At 37.4% G+C, this 15,560-nt stretch overlaps 1 protein-coding gene across 1 annotated transcript; it reads left to right on the forward strand.

The window, feature by feature from the left end:
• Window positions 1-424: 424 nt before the first annotated feature.
• On the forward strand, window positions 425-8,996 carry FGG (fibrinogen gamma chain). The gene is made up of 10 exons (XM_029953196.1): window positions 425-529; window positions 631-675; window positions 1,124-1,307; window positions 1,417-1,510; window positions 3,021-3,151; window positions 3,481-3,614; window positions 4,794-4,978; window positions 6,440-6,717; window positions 8,085-8,254; window positions 8,769-8,996. Exons 1-10 carry the CDS (start codon window positions 452-454, stop codon window positions 8,781-8,783), a joined length of 1,314 nt encoding a protein of 437 aa, XP_029809056.1. The 5' UTR covers window positions 425-451; the 3' UTR covers window positions 8,784-8,996.
• The last annotated feature ends 6,564 nt before the right edge of the window (window positions 8,997-15,560 follow it).

A 15,560-nucleotide genomic window follows, 5' to 3' on the forward strand; every position in this document is an offset into this window, starting at 1 on the left:
TGCATTAAGTTGGTTTATGGCACCAGGCTTCATCTTCAGGCTGGGGTGGGTTTGTTCTGGTTGAGGTCAGCTCTCTATTTGCTCTCAGCCCTGTACTGGAAGAGGTTGCATCACACAACCTCCCAGGCCCCCTCCCCCTTCACCCCAATGGCTAATGCTTCACCGGCCTTTGCAGATGAAGGTGCTACAGAGGAGAAAGTTTGCGCTGAGCCAGAAAGGAGGAGCTTTCACCTGTGTGCCAAATCTGAGATCCTGACCGAGCATAGCGTGGGAGCCAGGATGAGGAAAAAGACGGGAAAGACCTCCCTGCCTTTCTGGAAAGAAGGTCCCGTGATCAGCCCCAGCCACTGGCAGTCCAGCCATCCTTGGAGCTTACTTAAAGGGACAAGTGGGGCCCGAGAGGCCACTGTGCTGACACTTCAGGGCTTGGAGCACCGGACACCCAGACACCATGACTCGGTCCTTCAACAGCCAGGGTTTAATCCTCTGCTTCTGTACTCTTTCATTGCTCTCCTCGACATGCCTGGCAGTAAGTGCGCTGTTATAGAACATAGTTGTTTCACATGGAAAACTGGAAAGTAAGGACATAGCTGATAAACTAGTGACATTTCTGTTCTTTTTTTCCTACAGTATGTTGCTACTCGAGACAACTGCTGCATCTTGGATGAAAGATTTGTAAGTAGTTTTCATGTTTCTCATTGTGTTTGAAGTGGGGAGGGGCAGAGGAGCAGAAGGAGTTCCCTCACAAATATCATTTGGCATTTTAAACTTTAAAAAAAAATTTATGTCTTTATTATTATTTTTTTATTTTTAGAGACAGAGACAGAGAGATAGCGGGAAAGGATCAGAGAGAGAGGGAGACACAGAATCTGAAGCAGGCTCCAGGCTCTGAGTTGTCAGCACAGAGCCCGAAGTGGGACTCAAACCCACGCCGCACTATGAGATCATGACCTGAGCTGAAGTCCTACGTTTAACCAACTGAGCCACCCAGGCACCCCTAAACTTTAAAAAAAAAATAGTCTAGGTTTTACCTATGTTTATTAGTAGATATTAATGCAATATTTAAATTTAGCTAATTTTTCAAAATCAAGATTTCTAATCACTCTAATCATTGCATTTTCAGGGTAGTTATTGCCCAACTACCTGTGGAATTGCAGATTTCCTGTCTACTTACCAAACCGGTGTAGACAATGATCTGCAGACTTTAGAAGACATCTTCAGTCGAATTGAAAACAAAACCTCAGAAGCCAAAGAATTGATCAAATCAATTCAAGTCATCTATAATCCCAATGAGCCACCAAAGCCAAGTGAGAAACTAAATACTACTAACTAAGAAAATAATTTGTGAAGTTCTTTTGCTGTTCTTTCAGTGGTTCTGTTTGCTTAAGTCTTTTTATCTCTGATCCTGGGTTACAGACAAGATAGTGAGTGCTACGAAGGATTCCAAGAAAATGATGGAGGAAATTATAAAATACGAGGCATTAATTGGATCACACGCATCCAATATTCGGTAAGCATTTTTGTGTTAATTTACTCTCCCAGTCTGACTTAGATTTTACTCATTATTTCAAGCTTCAGCGGAAGTAATCTTTTATTTCTTCCCCACTTATAATATCCAATGGGCATTATGCCTGACTATCTTGAGCACAGCGAAGGTAGGAGTTTTTAGAGCATTACCAATTGCATTGGGTTATAAGTGCTTTTTAATAATCTAGAGTAGAAAGGTGTTCTAGACATCTTCATATGCTATTGTGACCAGAATTAATCAAGACGGTCACCACCTACCCACTTTGCCTTACAACACAAATTCATATTGATGGGAATTTGGTTGTTGAAGATGAAATCCTTTTAATAAAAATAACAACAATGATGTGGTGGGGAATTAGTAAGCAGAGGTACAGGGAAGATCTTGGCTGCAATAGTATAATACATTGAAGGCAGAACAGAAAAAATGCTTTAATAAACTAAGCATAACAAACATTGTAAAGCAACATGTTGATCATGGCACACGTATGCTCCTCCCTTCACTTGAAAGCAAAATGTGTCTGTTAACAACTTCCCAGAGCCTCACTGACTTCCTGAACCTAGGGTCTGAGATACAGCTTAGTTTCTTACTCAAATTTTTTTCCTAAATTATTCTTAAAGTAGCATAGGAAAATGATATAAACGATGACCGGAGAGAAGTGGTCCAGAAGGGGTCTATCTTCTGTTTGTCATCAGAGGCCATTATTATTTTTTGTGTGGTTATTATTAGCATGATAATTTGCATTATGATTGCCCATCATTGAAGTAAAAGACTATGGTGCAGAAATTTTCTAAGGTGCATGAGAGAAAAAAAAAGTGGTCAGATAGTTTGTCTAGCCTTCTTTCTTTCAAAGGAAGATACAACAGTCTGCACATGGTAGATGGTTTTCTCTCATTTCTGAATATGTACAAGCAACCCAGTGAGAAACCACAAAAACAGCTTTTTATTTCCCTCAGACTCTTTCCAAAGCTATGTATACAGAAACAGTAAGAAGAAAGAGAAAGTGTCTGTTATTTTATGTAAGATACTGCTCCAGATACTTTTCCCATGTATGTTGTAGACTGAAGTCCATAAATAGATCCTCAGATCTACAGTGAGAAGGAGTAGCTTCCGCCTGTGTGAATTACTAGACGTAACCTTTCCTTTTCTATGAATATTCTGTCCTAAGAAAGATCAGGCAGTCTTCCTATTAACCAGGATCAATACTCACACACGCTGTTATTTGCTGCCCTTTCTGCAGAAGGTAAGAATCAGGATGACGACTTACCATGGTATTGTTTATTGATAAACACTCTGTTATTTTCTTTTTCAAAAAGCTTAGAACCTCATTCAGAACCTCATTCACCTCAATTCAGTATCATAACTTTATCATTTCCTCCAAGAATGAAGCAATTTATCAGGAACTACTTCTTGAGACCACAAAGTATTTTGTAATGAAAATACAGAATTACTCCTCTGAGGGGAATACTCTGTTACCTTATTCTTCTGCTTGTAGATTTTTGCAGGAAATATATAATTCAAATAACCAAAAGATCAATAACCTGAAACAGAAGGTAGCCCAGCTTGAAGCCAAGTGTCAGGAACCATGCAAAGACACAGTGCAAATACATGATACAGCTGGGAAAGGTATGTGAAAGGCTTATATTGGGGTTATTTTTATCACGGCAGATACATAAAGCAAAAGAGAATGTATAGAAATGTACAATGTGGAAAGTGCTTATAGGAATGGATAAGAATAACATAGAAAGTGTTCAGCCAATAAATCTAAAATGTCCAATTGCTTAGACCTTTCTTGAGCAGCTAAAAATAGGAAGGAATGATGATGTGAGAAGAAAATGCTTCTTGGGACATGAATAGTTTGCAGCATATTAAAAGCTCATTATGAAGGTTGAAACAGTTAACAGGGACTTCAAACCACAGTAAAACCTCTCTCTCTGCTCCTTCTCCTCCTTCAGACTGTCAAGACATTGCCAACAAGGGAGCCAAAGTCAGTGGGCTTTACTTTATCAAGCCCCTGAGAGCTAAGCAGCAGTTCTTAGTCTACTGTGAAATTGATGGATCTGGAAATGGATGGACCGTGCTGCAGAAGGTAGTTTTCCCTCACCGCATATACTTAATAAACACCCAGATAAACACCTGCCATATGCCAGAGACTTCTGCAAGCACTTAGTGAACATTAACTCAGTCAGTTCCATGCAATTTCTCTATGAGGTGGGTACAATCATTTCCTTTATAGAGGAGGAAACTTAGGCACAAGAGGTTAAGTAACTTGTCCTTGGTTACATAATAACTAACACATAATAGGTCATGTAATAAGTAAAAGAGTCAGGATTTGATCCCAGGCAGTCTGGTTTCAGAGTCTGTGCTTTGACTCTACACTATGTTGGCACTACTGTTGTAGACTCACGATAGCATATAATCACTCTCAGAATGAACTGAAGTTCTAGCTCAGAAAGAACTAGAAGAGACCTCTTTCATCAGGTTGCACAAGATCTAAAGCTGCCCTTCACAAAAAGACAAAGTCTCCCAGAAGATACAGTTGGGCTATTCCGAGACAAGGGCCCTCTGGTACCTCTGGCACTCATTGCTCATTCTTTTGCCTTTTGCTTATTTTTTTATTTTTTTATTTTTATTTTTTTAATGTCTTTATTTATTTTTGAGAGAGACAGACAGACAGACAGAGCATGATTCGGGGAGGGGCAGAGAGAGAGGGAGACACAGAATCTGAAGCAGGCTCTAAGGCTCTGAGCTGTCAGCACAGAGCCTGACACAGGGCTCAAACTCCCAAACTGTGAGATCATGACTGGAGCTGAAGCACCATGCTTAAAGGACTGAGCCACCCGGGCGCCCCACCTTTTGCTTATCTTTGATCACTGTTACAACTAATCCTGCAGGGGGAACTCAGAGTGAATGATGGAAGCAATTGGGTTGACTTTCCTATCATCAGTGTAAAAATCAGCAATATCAAGTTGGGGTTCTGATGTCCTCTAGGTGCCTTTTCAAAACGACCACTGCTTTAGAATTTATTATGTACCAGACACTCTATTAAGTATTTCTCTTAATTCTTTGATGTAATCCTGCAGCAACCCTAAGAAATAGGCATCATTTTTCCAATTTTACCAATGAGGAAACTAAGGCAGTTTGCCAAAGTTCACTTCATAAATGGTGGAATCATACTGTCTACATTTTCAACAAAATGTTTATAGCAGTTTCTTTATATGCACTGATAACCCACTTTATCCTTTTGTCCATGCAATTGTCTAAGTAGAGACTTGATGGCAGTTTGGATTTCAAGAAAAATTGGATTCAGTATAAGGAAGGATTTGGACATCTGTCTCCTACCGGAACCACAGAATTTTGGCTGGGAAATGAGAAGATTCATTTGATAAGCACACAGTCTCCTATACCATATGCATTAAGAATAGAACTGGAGGACTGGAATGGCAGAACCAGGTACTGTGGAGAGGACTTCTATTTTTTGGTGAGGAGACCGTCTGGAATGTGCACTTTCCAATAATCAATAGGCCAACAGCAAAGACAGCCTTACAACTGCAAAGAGCACATCCAACCACTTTCCTCAGAAGTCAGTTTGATTCTTAGGCAGTTTGAAGATGTAGGTCTCATCCAGGATGGGTAGTGCTTGGTACAATCTACTTACCCTGGAACCATACAGAATAATAACTAATATTTGCTGAGCATTTAATATGTACCAGTCATCGAGTGTGAAATTATAATTCAATCTAGTTCAAATAACTATTTCATGAGCAAGTACTATTATTAATCTCATTTTACAGAGGAACTTTCCCAAGGTCACATTGCTGGTGTGTGGTAAAGATTGGATTAGAACTTAGGTAGTTTGACTCTACAGCCTGTCCTCCTAATAACTATTTTGGTTGAAAAGCGAATCCAGAGTTTTCAGATTTCCTGGTGCTTTAATGACAATTCAGTCAAATCCATGAGTTACCTTAAAATTAAATCATCTAGCTCCTTTGATGAGATAAAGTCCCTTCTATGCCCAGAGCTATCGGAGAACTTTGAGCACAGTATTCCTAATTAAAATTCATAAAAATATCTCATACTTTGGTTACGTCTACAAAATAATTAAATACACTGCCTCCAGACAGGTATTTTTAAATTTTTTTTCATCAGAAACTACCATAGTCAGCAGACTTTCTCCTATGAGAACACCTCCCATTTCCCAAGTACTGGAGATCAGGGAGGAGGCTAAATTTTTTCTGAACATTTCTATTCATGCACCAAAGCCCATTCTTTCCCGCACTCCATAGAATTCTGGTCCTTATTCACAATTTTTTTTCCAGGGAAGAACCTCTCTCTGATCATACCACCTATGTTTTGTGGGCCACACAAGTACTGTTTCATTTATGTGATGCTCTAGGAAGCCCTTCTTCCTGCCACTACCACACTGCTTTGGATAAGAAAAACTCCTTTAGGACCTCATCCTTTAGATGATATGACTGACTAATAGAGGTGTAGTTCCTCCAAGATCACTAAATTAATGATCACTCAGTGTCATTTTCTATGCTTTATGATAACTCCATGTGTAATGCTAACCACTTAGATTAAGGTGGAAAACATGAAATTAGATTCATCTAAACACCTGGATTTGACATTAGGACTCCATAGGCAAAAAGCATTAAAAGGGCAGATGTTTTTATAGTTTTCACTGGGATGCCTTGAAGGCTTCTAGACCCATCCTGGGTGGTGTTGATGAGTTCTGAACTCGTTCACATGTCCACTGCCTCTTGTCAGATTTGCAGAAAAGTTGACTCAATCAGCACACTTGAGGCTTACAAAGCAAAGTTAAACATTCCAGACAATTTTCTTATGGAAAAGGGAACTTCTGAGATCCCAAATGTGGGTCAAGGTGTAATATCTCTATGCCCTTCTTTATAGTACTGCAGACTATGCTGTGTTCAAGGTGGGACCTGAAGCTGACAAATACCGCCTGACATATGCCTACTTTATTGGTGGAGATGCTGGAGATGCCTTTGATGGCTATGATTTTGGCGATGATCCTAGTGATAAATTTTTCACATCCCACAATGGCATGCAGTTCAGTACCTGGGACAATGACAATGATAAGTATGAAGGAAATTGTGCTGAACAGGATGGATCTGGTTGGTGGATGAACAAGTGTCATGCTGGCCACCTCAATGGAGTTTATTACCAAGGTATAGATGTCTTCCTTAGATATATGAACCTGTGTATAGTCTATATTTTTATAAAAAGTAAAGAATAGATATTAGGAAATAAGAAATAATAGTAAAGATGTTGAGGGGCTTACTGTTTAGTTCTTTATTTTAAACCAGAATTAGATAATACTAAACTTATACCTCCCATCGACCCCACTACAAGAAATCCACCCAGTTGACACTTTGGGTTATGGTATCTCTTCTAGACTTATCATATGTATGATATGGACAGACTAACATTATCGTATATGTGCTTGCTAACATATTAGCGTGGGGCAGCTTCCCATGAGCTATATGACAGATATAACCAGTGAGCAGTAAGCAGGTGTCCAAGGGACCGGAGTAAAGAGCAGGGAAGTAGTGGTAAGGGCACAGTTCCATAAAAGCTTGAGAGGAAAGGAGTCCAGCCTGAGAAATGTAGGCACTTATTTTGGACCGGGGGTAGCAAGCTGTAGTTTGCTCTAAGGCTAGAATACTTCTAAACAGTGGACTTACTGGTAAACGATTGTTCCTACCCAACAACTATGTATTGGGGAGGAGGCCCTCCCAATTCTGAAAGCTCTATTAAGATAAGCAATCTTACTTCCTCCAGGCACTGTGCTAGCCAATAGATGATTTGTAGGAGTCCTCTTAAAAGCTATTTTAATTGATATTTTGGTTTTCGCAGCATTTTTTCTCCCCGCCCCCCCTTTAAGTTGTACCTTTGCATTTACAAACCATGCAATTAGAAGACACTCTCAAGGAAGGTGTTCGACCCACATGACTCAGAGTTACCATGTTGATAACCTGTGGTATAATCCAGTGTTGGACTCAGAGAATCCTTTATAAAATTACATAAGATCTGGTGCCCAAGGACAAGGAGAAGGCAAATCAATGTAGTCTCCACTGTGTAATGGAGATGTAAAATAACTTTCCAGAACTGTTTTCTAAAGTACTTTCCAGTGAAATTGTGTTTTTAGGTGACTCTAGGCCATCTCGTCAGGAATGTGACTCCTGCCAGTCTAACCTGCTCTGGAAAGATCATCCATAATATCTGATACCAGGATGGCTAAACTCCTGGGGTTAGCTAAACTGGGGGTTCTCACACTGTTAGTAAGGGAATACATTTATGTATGGATGTGATCAAGAGGTTCAATACAGATATAAGATATAAGGGGTTGATTCATGATAGAGTGTATTTTAATTGTAAATCAGGACTTAGGAATTTTTAGGGATATTCCTGATAGCAGATAACACTATAAATTTGATATAAGTGACAATGTGTTTTGTAATAAAGCATTCTTTATAGACTTTCTGAGGCAAGGACATTCAAGAGCAATTATATGTACATCTACAATTTGTTTTAGGTGGCAGTTACTCAAAAACATCTACTCCTAATGGTTATGATAATGGCATTATTTGGGCCACTTGGCAATCCCGGTGGTATTCCATGAAGAAAACCACCATGAAGATAATACCATTTAACAGATTATCTATTGGGGAAGGACAGCAACACCATCTCGGGGGAGCCAAACAGGTTGGACCAGAACACCATGTTGAAATTGAATATGACTAAGTCATTTTACCCCAAGAATTAACTGTTAATGTATATTAATCCACAACATTTCAGAATCTTTTCTGAAAGTTTCATTTTTGTTACTCTATTTATTAATTTTAAGTCTTTTATTAAGAGTATTTAGCCTTAAATGGAAATTAAAACTCACTTTGGATTATAGTCCCAAATTACTGAACTCAGAGTTGTTTAAAATATGTTTCAGAAGATAACATTTTAGTTTATTTCCTAAATCTATAATAGTAAAATTATTGCCTTATTTTGCATTTTAATAATAAGATATCATTTTGTCTTAATTTTTTGTTTTTATTATTTCTTAAATATTTTAGTATATATGAATAAAATCAAAGTAAATTCTAGCATTTCAAAGGCCTAAGTACTTTTTCCATGTTTATTAACCCCAAATCACTCATATTTAACTCTTCTTTTTAAATGGACAGAAGTATATCTTTTTAATATATTTTTGTTTTGGTCTTAGGCTGGAGACATTTAAAAGACCATTTCAAAACTGATTTGCTTTTTTAAAAGGACTTTATCTGAACAGAGAAATAAAATATTTTTCCTATGGGACAATGGACTTGCAAAGCCTCACTTCATTTTAAGAGTAAGGAAGAACCACCATGTTGAGAACTCCACTAACAGTTTTATGCTGATGATAATTTATCTACATGTCATTTCAATAAACATTTTGTTTCCTAAGACTATATACATGGTACCTTTTATTGATCATGAAACACCATCACTTTCCTTCAATTCAGTAATTCCAGTTGGGTAATCATCAGTAGTTGCTGAGCGCTTACTCTATGCCGAACCTTATCTTGACTCTTAGGTAGTTATGAAGAATATGGAAATCATGGCTTTTGTCCTCCAGGGGACATAAGACAAATACAGGAGAATACAGTAAGCCCAAGTAACAAAATTTGGTGTAAGAAGATAAACGCAAGTCACAATCTCACAATCACATAACTAAGGTTCATGGAACCCAGAGTACAACTGGACATATAAGGTTGTTTGGGGATTCTCTCAGAAAAGCCATTTAGCTGCAGACCCCTGTAGCTAGATGTGGGCACCATGAGAAGATGGAGAGCTTTAGGGCACACTCTGCTCTGTCCCTCCCTGGTAACTGATAAGTTGAGTGGAACCGAGCCATGACTTCATGCTGAATCCAGGGATGTTGAGGTTTTAGCAGCCAGAGATAGGAATTGACAACTTTCTGCTAGGAGTAGCACAGTCTGTGTAAGTTGACCGCAGAAAGTAACTGACTAATTTTATGAGAGGAGGATCCAGTCATACTGTAGTCCTCAGCTTTGGCTTTGGATTCTCTTCTTTTCCACAATTTCTTTCCTAATTCTCCAACTTCTTTGTTTTCATGAGTCCTGATGAGAAGTTAAAAACAGGAAGTCACTTCTAGTAATACAACCAAATACCTGTGAGGCTTTGGGATAAGAAAATTGATTCATTGTTTCCAACACTCATTCATTTATGTATGGTTGAAGTATCCATTCAGCTAACACTTACAGAATGTCCTCACTGTACTAGCTACTGAGCTGGAGAGTGGGGATATTGCACAGAGTCGTATTTTCCTTCTTTCCAAACTTGTTTTATTCCATCCAGTTCTCAAGTTCCAAAAAACCCAGTGGCTCATCTTCCAGTCTTCCTCGTTCTTCCTTCCCCATATCGTCAAGCCTGCCAAACCCACCTGCTAAATATTTGTTATTTTCATTTCCTTCTCTATACCCCCTGCCACCATGTTAGTTGGGACATACAATATCCCCTGTCAGGATCATGGCAATCATCTCCTTCCTCTCCTCCATTTTGTCTTCAACCTTGCCTTCTCCCACCTGGTTATGCTTCAAACTACGTTTAAACTCAGAATGCATGCAAGACTGCATTCCCTTTGTGAATCTACAAAATTCTCTGGGTGAGCAATTTGGTCACAGACAAGAAGAGTTGTATTAATATCATAAGTTTTGTTGTAATATCACTTCAGTCATTTATCCCAAGAAAATTATTTTTGAAAATGAAAATAGCTATGTAGAGAAATATAATACATTCATATATCTAATAAGTGAAACATTTAGAAAATATTTCACAGTGGAAGAATGGATGAACAAGATGATTTATTAGTACAATAGAATCATTGAATGCAATGATTACATAATAAGTATAATATCTCTATAAACATGGAAATATTTCCAAAGTAAGTGAAATTTTAAGATGAAAAATAATTCTACAATAATTATTTTAAAAGTATCTATACATAAGTTTTGAACAAAATGCAATCTTTACATGTGTACACTTTTTGTACATATTTATTCCCCCCAACCAATCTAATGTAAAATTTAATAAACATACTAGAACACAAAACAAATATAAGGTAGTCCAAAATCTTTTCTGATTTTTCAAATGATCACTTATTTAGTGCTTCTTCTAAAATATCAACTATAACTTTCTTTCAGAAAAATTTTAGAATGTTTTTGTGAGTGTCCCAAATATGTATTGGTCTGCATGTTGGATAATCCAGGATTGGTTGTTAGAGGAGGGCTGACTGATTGGTAAAGAAGGGCTTCCAACTCTCTCTTTATATCTCTCTGTATTGTTCGATTTGCTATTAATGAGTACTTATTAAATTTAAAGTTAATTTTAAAATCTAATGAGATAGAGAAAAACAGATGAACTACAATATCTTATTTGTTTAGTTACTAATATTCAGTGGTAAGAAATAAAGCATGAGAAACACTTCCAGACTCAGTTGGATGATATCTCCACAAATAAAATAGAAATAGAAAGAATTATCTTGATAAACTTTAAAAGGTCTACTTTTAAGTGAAACAAAGAGTCTGAGGCCTCATAGACAAAGATTATTTTTCTTCACAGCTCAAATCATTGGGTAACTTACTCAACCCTTTCCCAGACATGCAAAAACTAAGGTCACTGCAAAATAGGAAGGCTCAGTGCAAAGCAAGTGTGCATGGTCCCACAGTTTGAAAAACCTGCAGAGGGAAGCTTCCAAAAAGGAAGGTCTTGTACAGGTGTGCTGAAACCACGACTTCAGTTTGTGCCACTATATGGCAGAGCTCTTTAAGCGACAGGCTGGAATAATCATTTATGAGCAAATATCAAGATTTAGTATCAAATACATTAAAATTTACCTTTGACGTGCTGTAACTTTTTTCAATTCTCTTTATGCTTAGTAGTTGTAAAGATCATGTTTCAGATTGGTAGATAGGTTGAAAGTGAATGAGAAATGAAGAATGTAAGTATAGTACACATACTAGGGAACTTGACAAGATCTAAATTTTTTGACTCTGGACTCTAACCAGTATAAACTAGCCAAAGTATTTATGGTAGAGAGCTTTGATTATTCAGCTGATAAGTGTAAAAAACAAAGTACACATGTAACCCCTTGGAAAATCCAGCTCCCTGATGATTTTTATCAGTTTGAGTTAGTTCCAAAAGACTGTCTGGTGGAAGGGGGGAGAATTAAAGATAGTAAGAGAGATAAAGTAGATGGACAATAGTAACTTGGTGACAAAGAGACCAAGAATATGGAAAAGATTGTGTCATGTATCTTTCTGGTGGCATGAGGCAGAGAGTGAGCTAATCATAATCCTGGTACACTATTCTCATTCATCAGTGCTGGGTCATTCTTTTGATTGATTCTTTTATTCAAACTTCCTTTTCTGCCATTTGTCTCCTTAATAGACAATTATTTCAATAGATTAGATGTGTTTATTTGCATACATTCTTATAAATCACGAATTATTTTTTGTTATGTATTTTTTTTTTTTTTGTATTTTTTAATTGTATATAGGGCGCCTGGGTGGCTCAGTCAGTTAAGCGTCCAGCTTCGGCTCAGGTCATGATCTCATGGTTAGTGGGTTCGAGCTCCGCATCGGGCTCTGTGTTGACAGCTAGCTCAGAGCCTGGAGCCTGCTTCAGATTCTGTCTCCCTCTCTCTCTGACCCTCGCCTGCTCACACTGTCTCTCTCTCTCTCTCTCTCTCTCTCTCTCTTAAAAAAAAAGAAAACCCAAATAAATTGCATAAAGGTCATTATGTTATAAATCAGTATTACCTGGCTGGTCCCCAAATTCTATGTTACTGGTCTGAATTAACATAGTTAGATAATTTGAGGATGAGCATGTAAAAACATTTTTTTCCCTATATTATCTTTATTCTGATTATATTCACTGAAATATAATTTTAAGTTTTTGGAATCTAATAAAAATTTGGCCTATATTTTATACATCCTTACTTTTTTGAATTTCATTTTTCTAGTAATTATTTTCATTTTATTTTATAATCTAATAGGTCTGTGATTGTTTAGAAATGTAATAAAACTGATATTTTACCACAAATTCTTTGAGAAACACCGCTGGGGCCCCTGGGTGGCTCAGTTGGTTAAGGGTCTGACTCTTGATTTCAGCTCAGGTCATGGTCTCACAGTTCGTGAGTTTGAGACCCATGTCAGCGTCTGCGCTGACAACACGGAGCCTGCTTGAGATTCTCTCTCTCTCTGTTTCTCCCCCTCCCCTGCTCATGTTCTCAATCTCTCTCTAAATTAATTTTTAAAAAAACTACATAAAAAAATAGAAACACAGCTAAGGTCTTCACTGTATTTAATACTTTTTTTCATTCACTATGTTAAGATATATCCATAGTGTGAGTATTTTAGTATTTTATAATTTCCCTTATTTTCTTTTGAACCCAAGGATTATAAAGTGAATATTTCTTGTTCCCAAAGCTTGTGATTTTTAAAACAATTTTTAATTAATATCTAAGTTTATTGCATTATGGTCAGAGAACATAGTCTTGATATTACTTCTTTTTTCTTTTTTCCCTTTTTTTTTAAGATTTTATTTTTAAGTAACCTATATACCCAATGTAACCCCAAGATCAAGCGTTACAAGTCCTCAAACTGAGCCAGCCAGGTGCCCCTTGATATTGATTGCTGAGAGAGTCACTAATTATTCTGGGACAAAGGGAAATTATCAGAGAATTAATTGATCCCATAAAAGTATACATAAATCATAATCACTCTCCAACATGATCTACATACCAGAAGACTACTAATATTTTTTCTCTTAGGCAGGAAAATAAACAAACTAAAGACAGACAGTTGTCAGCCTCCTAAACATAAGCTTTGGTCCAAATGGCCTTGTAGCCATGACCAATTACAAGTCCTCATCCTAGGTGTGGCCACAGACTTGTAGAACATTCCTGCGTGTCAGGTTTGAAAGACTTTGGGAAGACTGGCTGGCACAATTTTAAACTCTTGCTTATTTCAGTTTAATTGGGAAATAACTGAAGGTACAAACCGAGATAAATTCTGGATCATGATATTTAATCCAGTTTACAACTGGGTCAAAACGGAGTTTCCCGAACGCAGAATCCATCATTCTTGGCCCTCACTCTCGTTTCCCAGGGCCTCCTCCCTTGGGCTTTCTCTTACTGGCAACTTCAAAAGCACAAGATGACCTGAGGTGGACGGGAAACCTCCCCAGATAATTCTAAATGTTGACTCCCCCTCAATAAACACAGCGGGCATATTCCACTCTGTGATGAAAGTGGCTCTTCCCAGTCCTCAGGGGCCAATAGTTAAAGTGTGACTTAAAAAAAATTTGACCTAACTTTTAAGAGACTTTGGACTGGCAATGTTTTCTTCCTAATTTGCTCCTTACATCACAGAACTATGGTAGAGGTCAAATGAGAGAACATATGAAATTGCTTCAGAAGTAAAAACAAAAACAATTTTTTTTCTGCTAAGATTCGTATTGCTGCATGGGATTTGAATCCAATGTCATTTAAGTTTGGAAATACAATTTTAAAACTTTAATATTTTTTGCTTTTATTTTTTAGTAGTGTTTTTCTTTTGTAATAATTTTTATATATTTTATTCTCTTATTTTGTAATATTTTTGCAGGAAAGTTATAAAGCTGCTACTAGAGAGTCCCCTGTACCTGTCACCCAGCTTCCTCTAATGCTAACATCTGACATTGCCATGATTCATTTGTCAAAACTAAGAAACCAACTCTAGTAGTTCCTATTCCCTATCTGCCACACCCTTTTCTGTTCCACCAAGGGTTTTTTTTTGTTTTTTTATTTTTACTTTTTATGTTTATTTTTGAGAGAGAGAGAGAGGGAAACAGAACATGAGGCAGAGAGAGGGAAACACGGTCTGAAGCAGGCTCCAGACTCTTAGCTGTCAGCACAGACCCTGAAACGGGGCTCAAACTCATGAACTGTGAAATCATGACCTGAGTTAAAGTCAGACACTTAACTGACTGAACCACCTAGGTGCCCCTCTGTTCCACCAGTTTTTCCACTAATGTCTTTATTTAGTTTCCAGGATCCTAGCCAGGATACAACATATTTAGTTGCCAAATCTTCTTAGTCAACTTTTGTAACAGTTTCTTAGTCTGTCCTTTTTCAGGATATTGACTGTTTAGAGGATTGTATTCTGGTATACTGGTCAAGCATTTTGTAAAATGTACTCCACCTAGAATTTCTCTGCTGTTATTCTCAGTAATTTTTTGTTTAATTTTATCTAAGCATAAATTAACCCGTATGCATTCTTCAAATTGCCTTGGTTTTATTGTGGAATGACCCATTTAAAATAAGGGTGATTCCAACAGGAATTACCAAGAATTAAATTTATCTTGATAATTAACTTTACTTACACTTTCATATAATTTCTTGCTCTCGAACATCTAAGTTCCTTAAAAATGCCATTCCCCCAGATCTCAATATATCATTATTAAGTCAGTACCAAATGGTGTATCTTGTTTGCTAATCTTAGATTAGCAAAGGAGCTAATTGTTCACAGTGAAACTGACAGAGAAGTGTGTCAAATCTAATGGATTTAAGGTGCATGACATCAGAATGAATCCATGTTGGTGATATTAACACGTTAATAGATTATTTGTCTGTATAATGGCTTTTCTTTTCAAAAATAGCGTTTATAGTTTAATTCATGTTCAAGACAATTTGATACATCTAGTAAAATTCAGTAAAGCATATTATAAGTAAAATTAACTTATCTTGAAAATGAATTATTTAATTGATAAACGCAGTTAAAAGATGAAAAGAGTAAAGTAGTGAAAAACACTCAGTGGCCTCACTCTTACCCATCCCTCTTTCTCCCCCTCCCTGCCCCCCTCCTTCCCTCTCTCTCTCTTTCTTCCTCCCTCTCTGCTTCATTCACACATACACACGTCACACACACACACATGTCACACATACACACATGTCACACAGACACATACTCAG

Source organism: Suricata suricatta, chromosome 1 (genome assembly GCF_006229205.1).
Source record: "Suricata suricatta isolate VVHF042 chromosome 1, meerkat_22Aug2017_6uvM2_HiC, whole genome shotgun sequence".
Lineage (NCBI taxonomy): Eukaryota > Metazoa > Chordata > Mammalia > Carnivora > Herpestidae > Suricata > Suricata suricatta.

Coding starts and splice junctions, on each gene's coding strand:
- FGG (XM_029953196.1), top strand. CDS start 452: ATGACTCGGTCCTTCAACAGCCAGGGTTTAATCCTCTGCTTCTGTACT. Junction 3,152..3,480: donor ACATGATACAGCTGGGAAAG/GTATGTGAAAGG, acceptor CTCCTCCTTCAG/ACTGTCAAGACATTGCCAAC. Junction 6,718..8,084: donor CAATGGAGTTTATTACCAAG/GTATAGATGTCT, acceptor AATTTGTTTTAG/GTGGCAGTTACTCAAAAACA.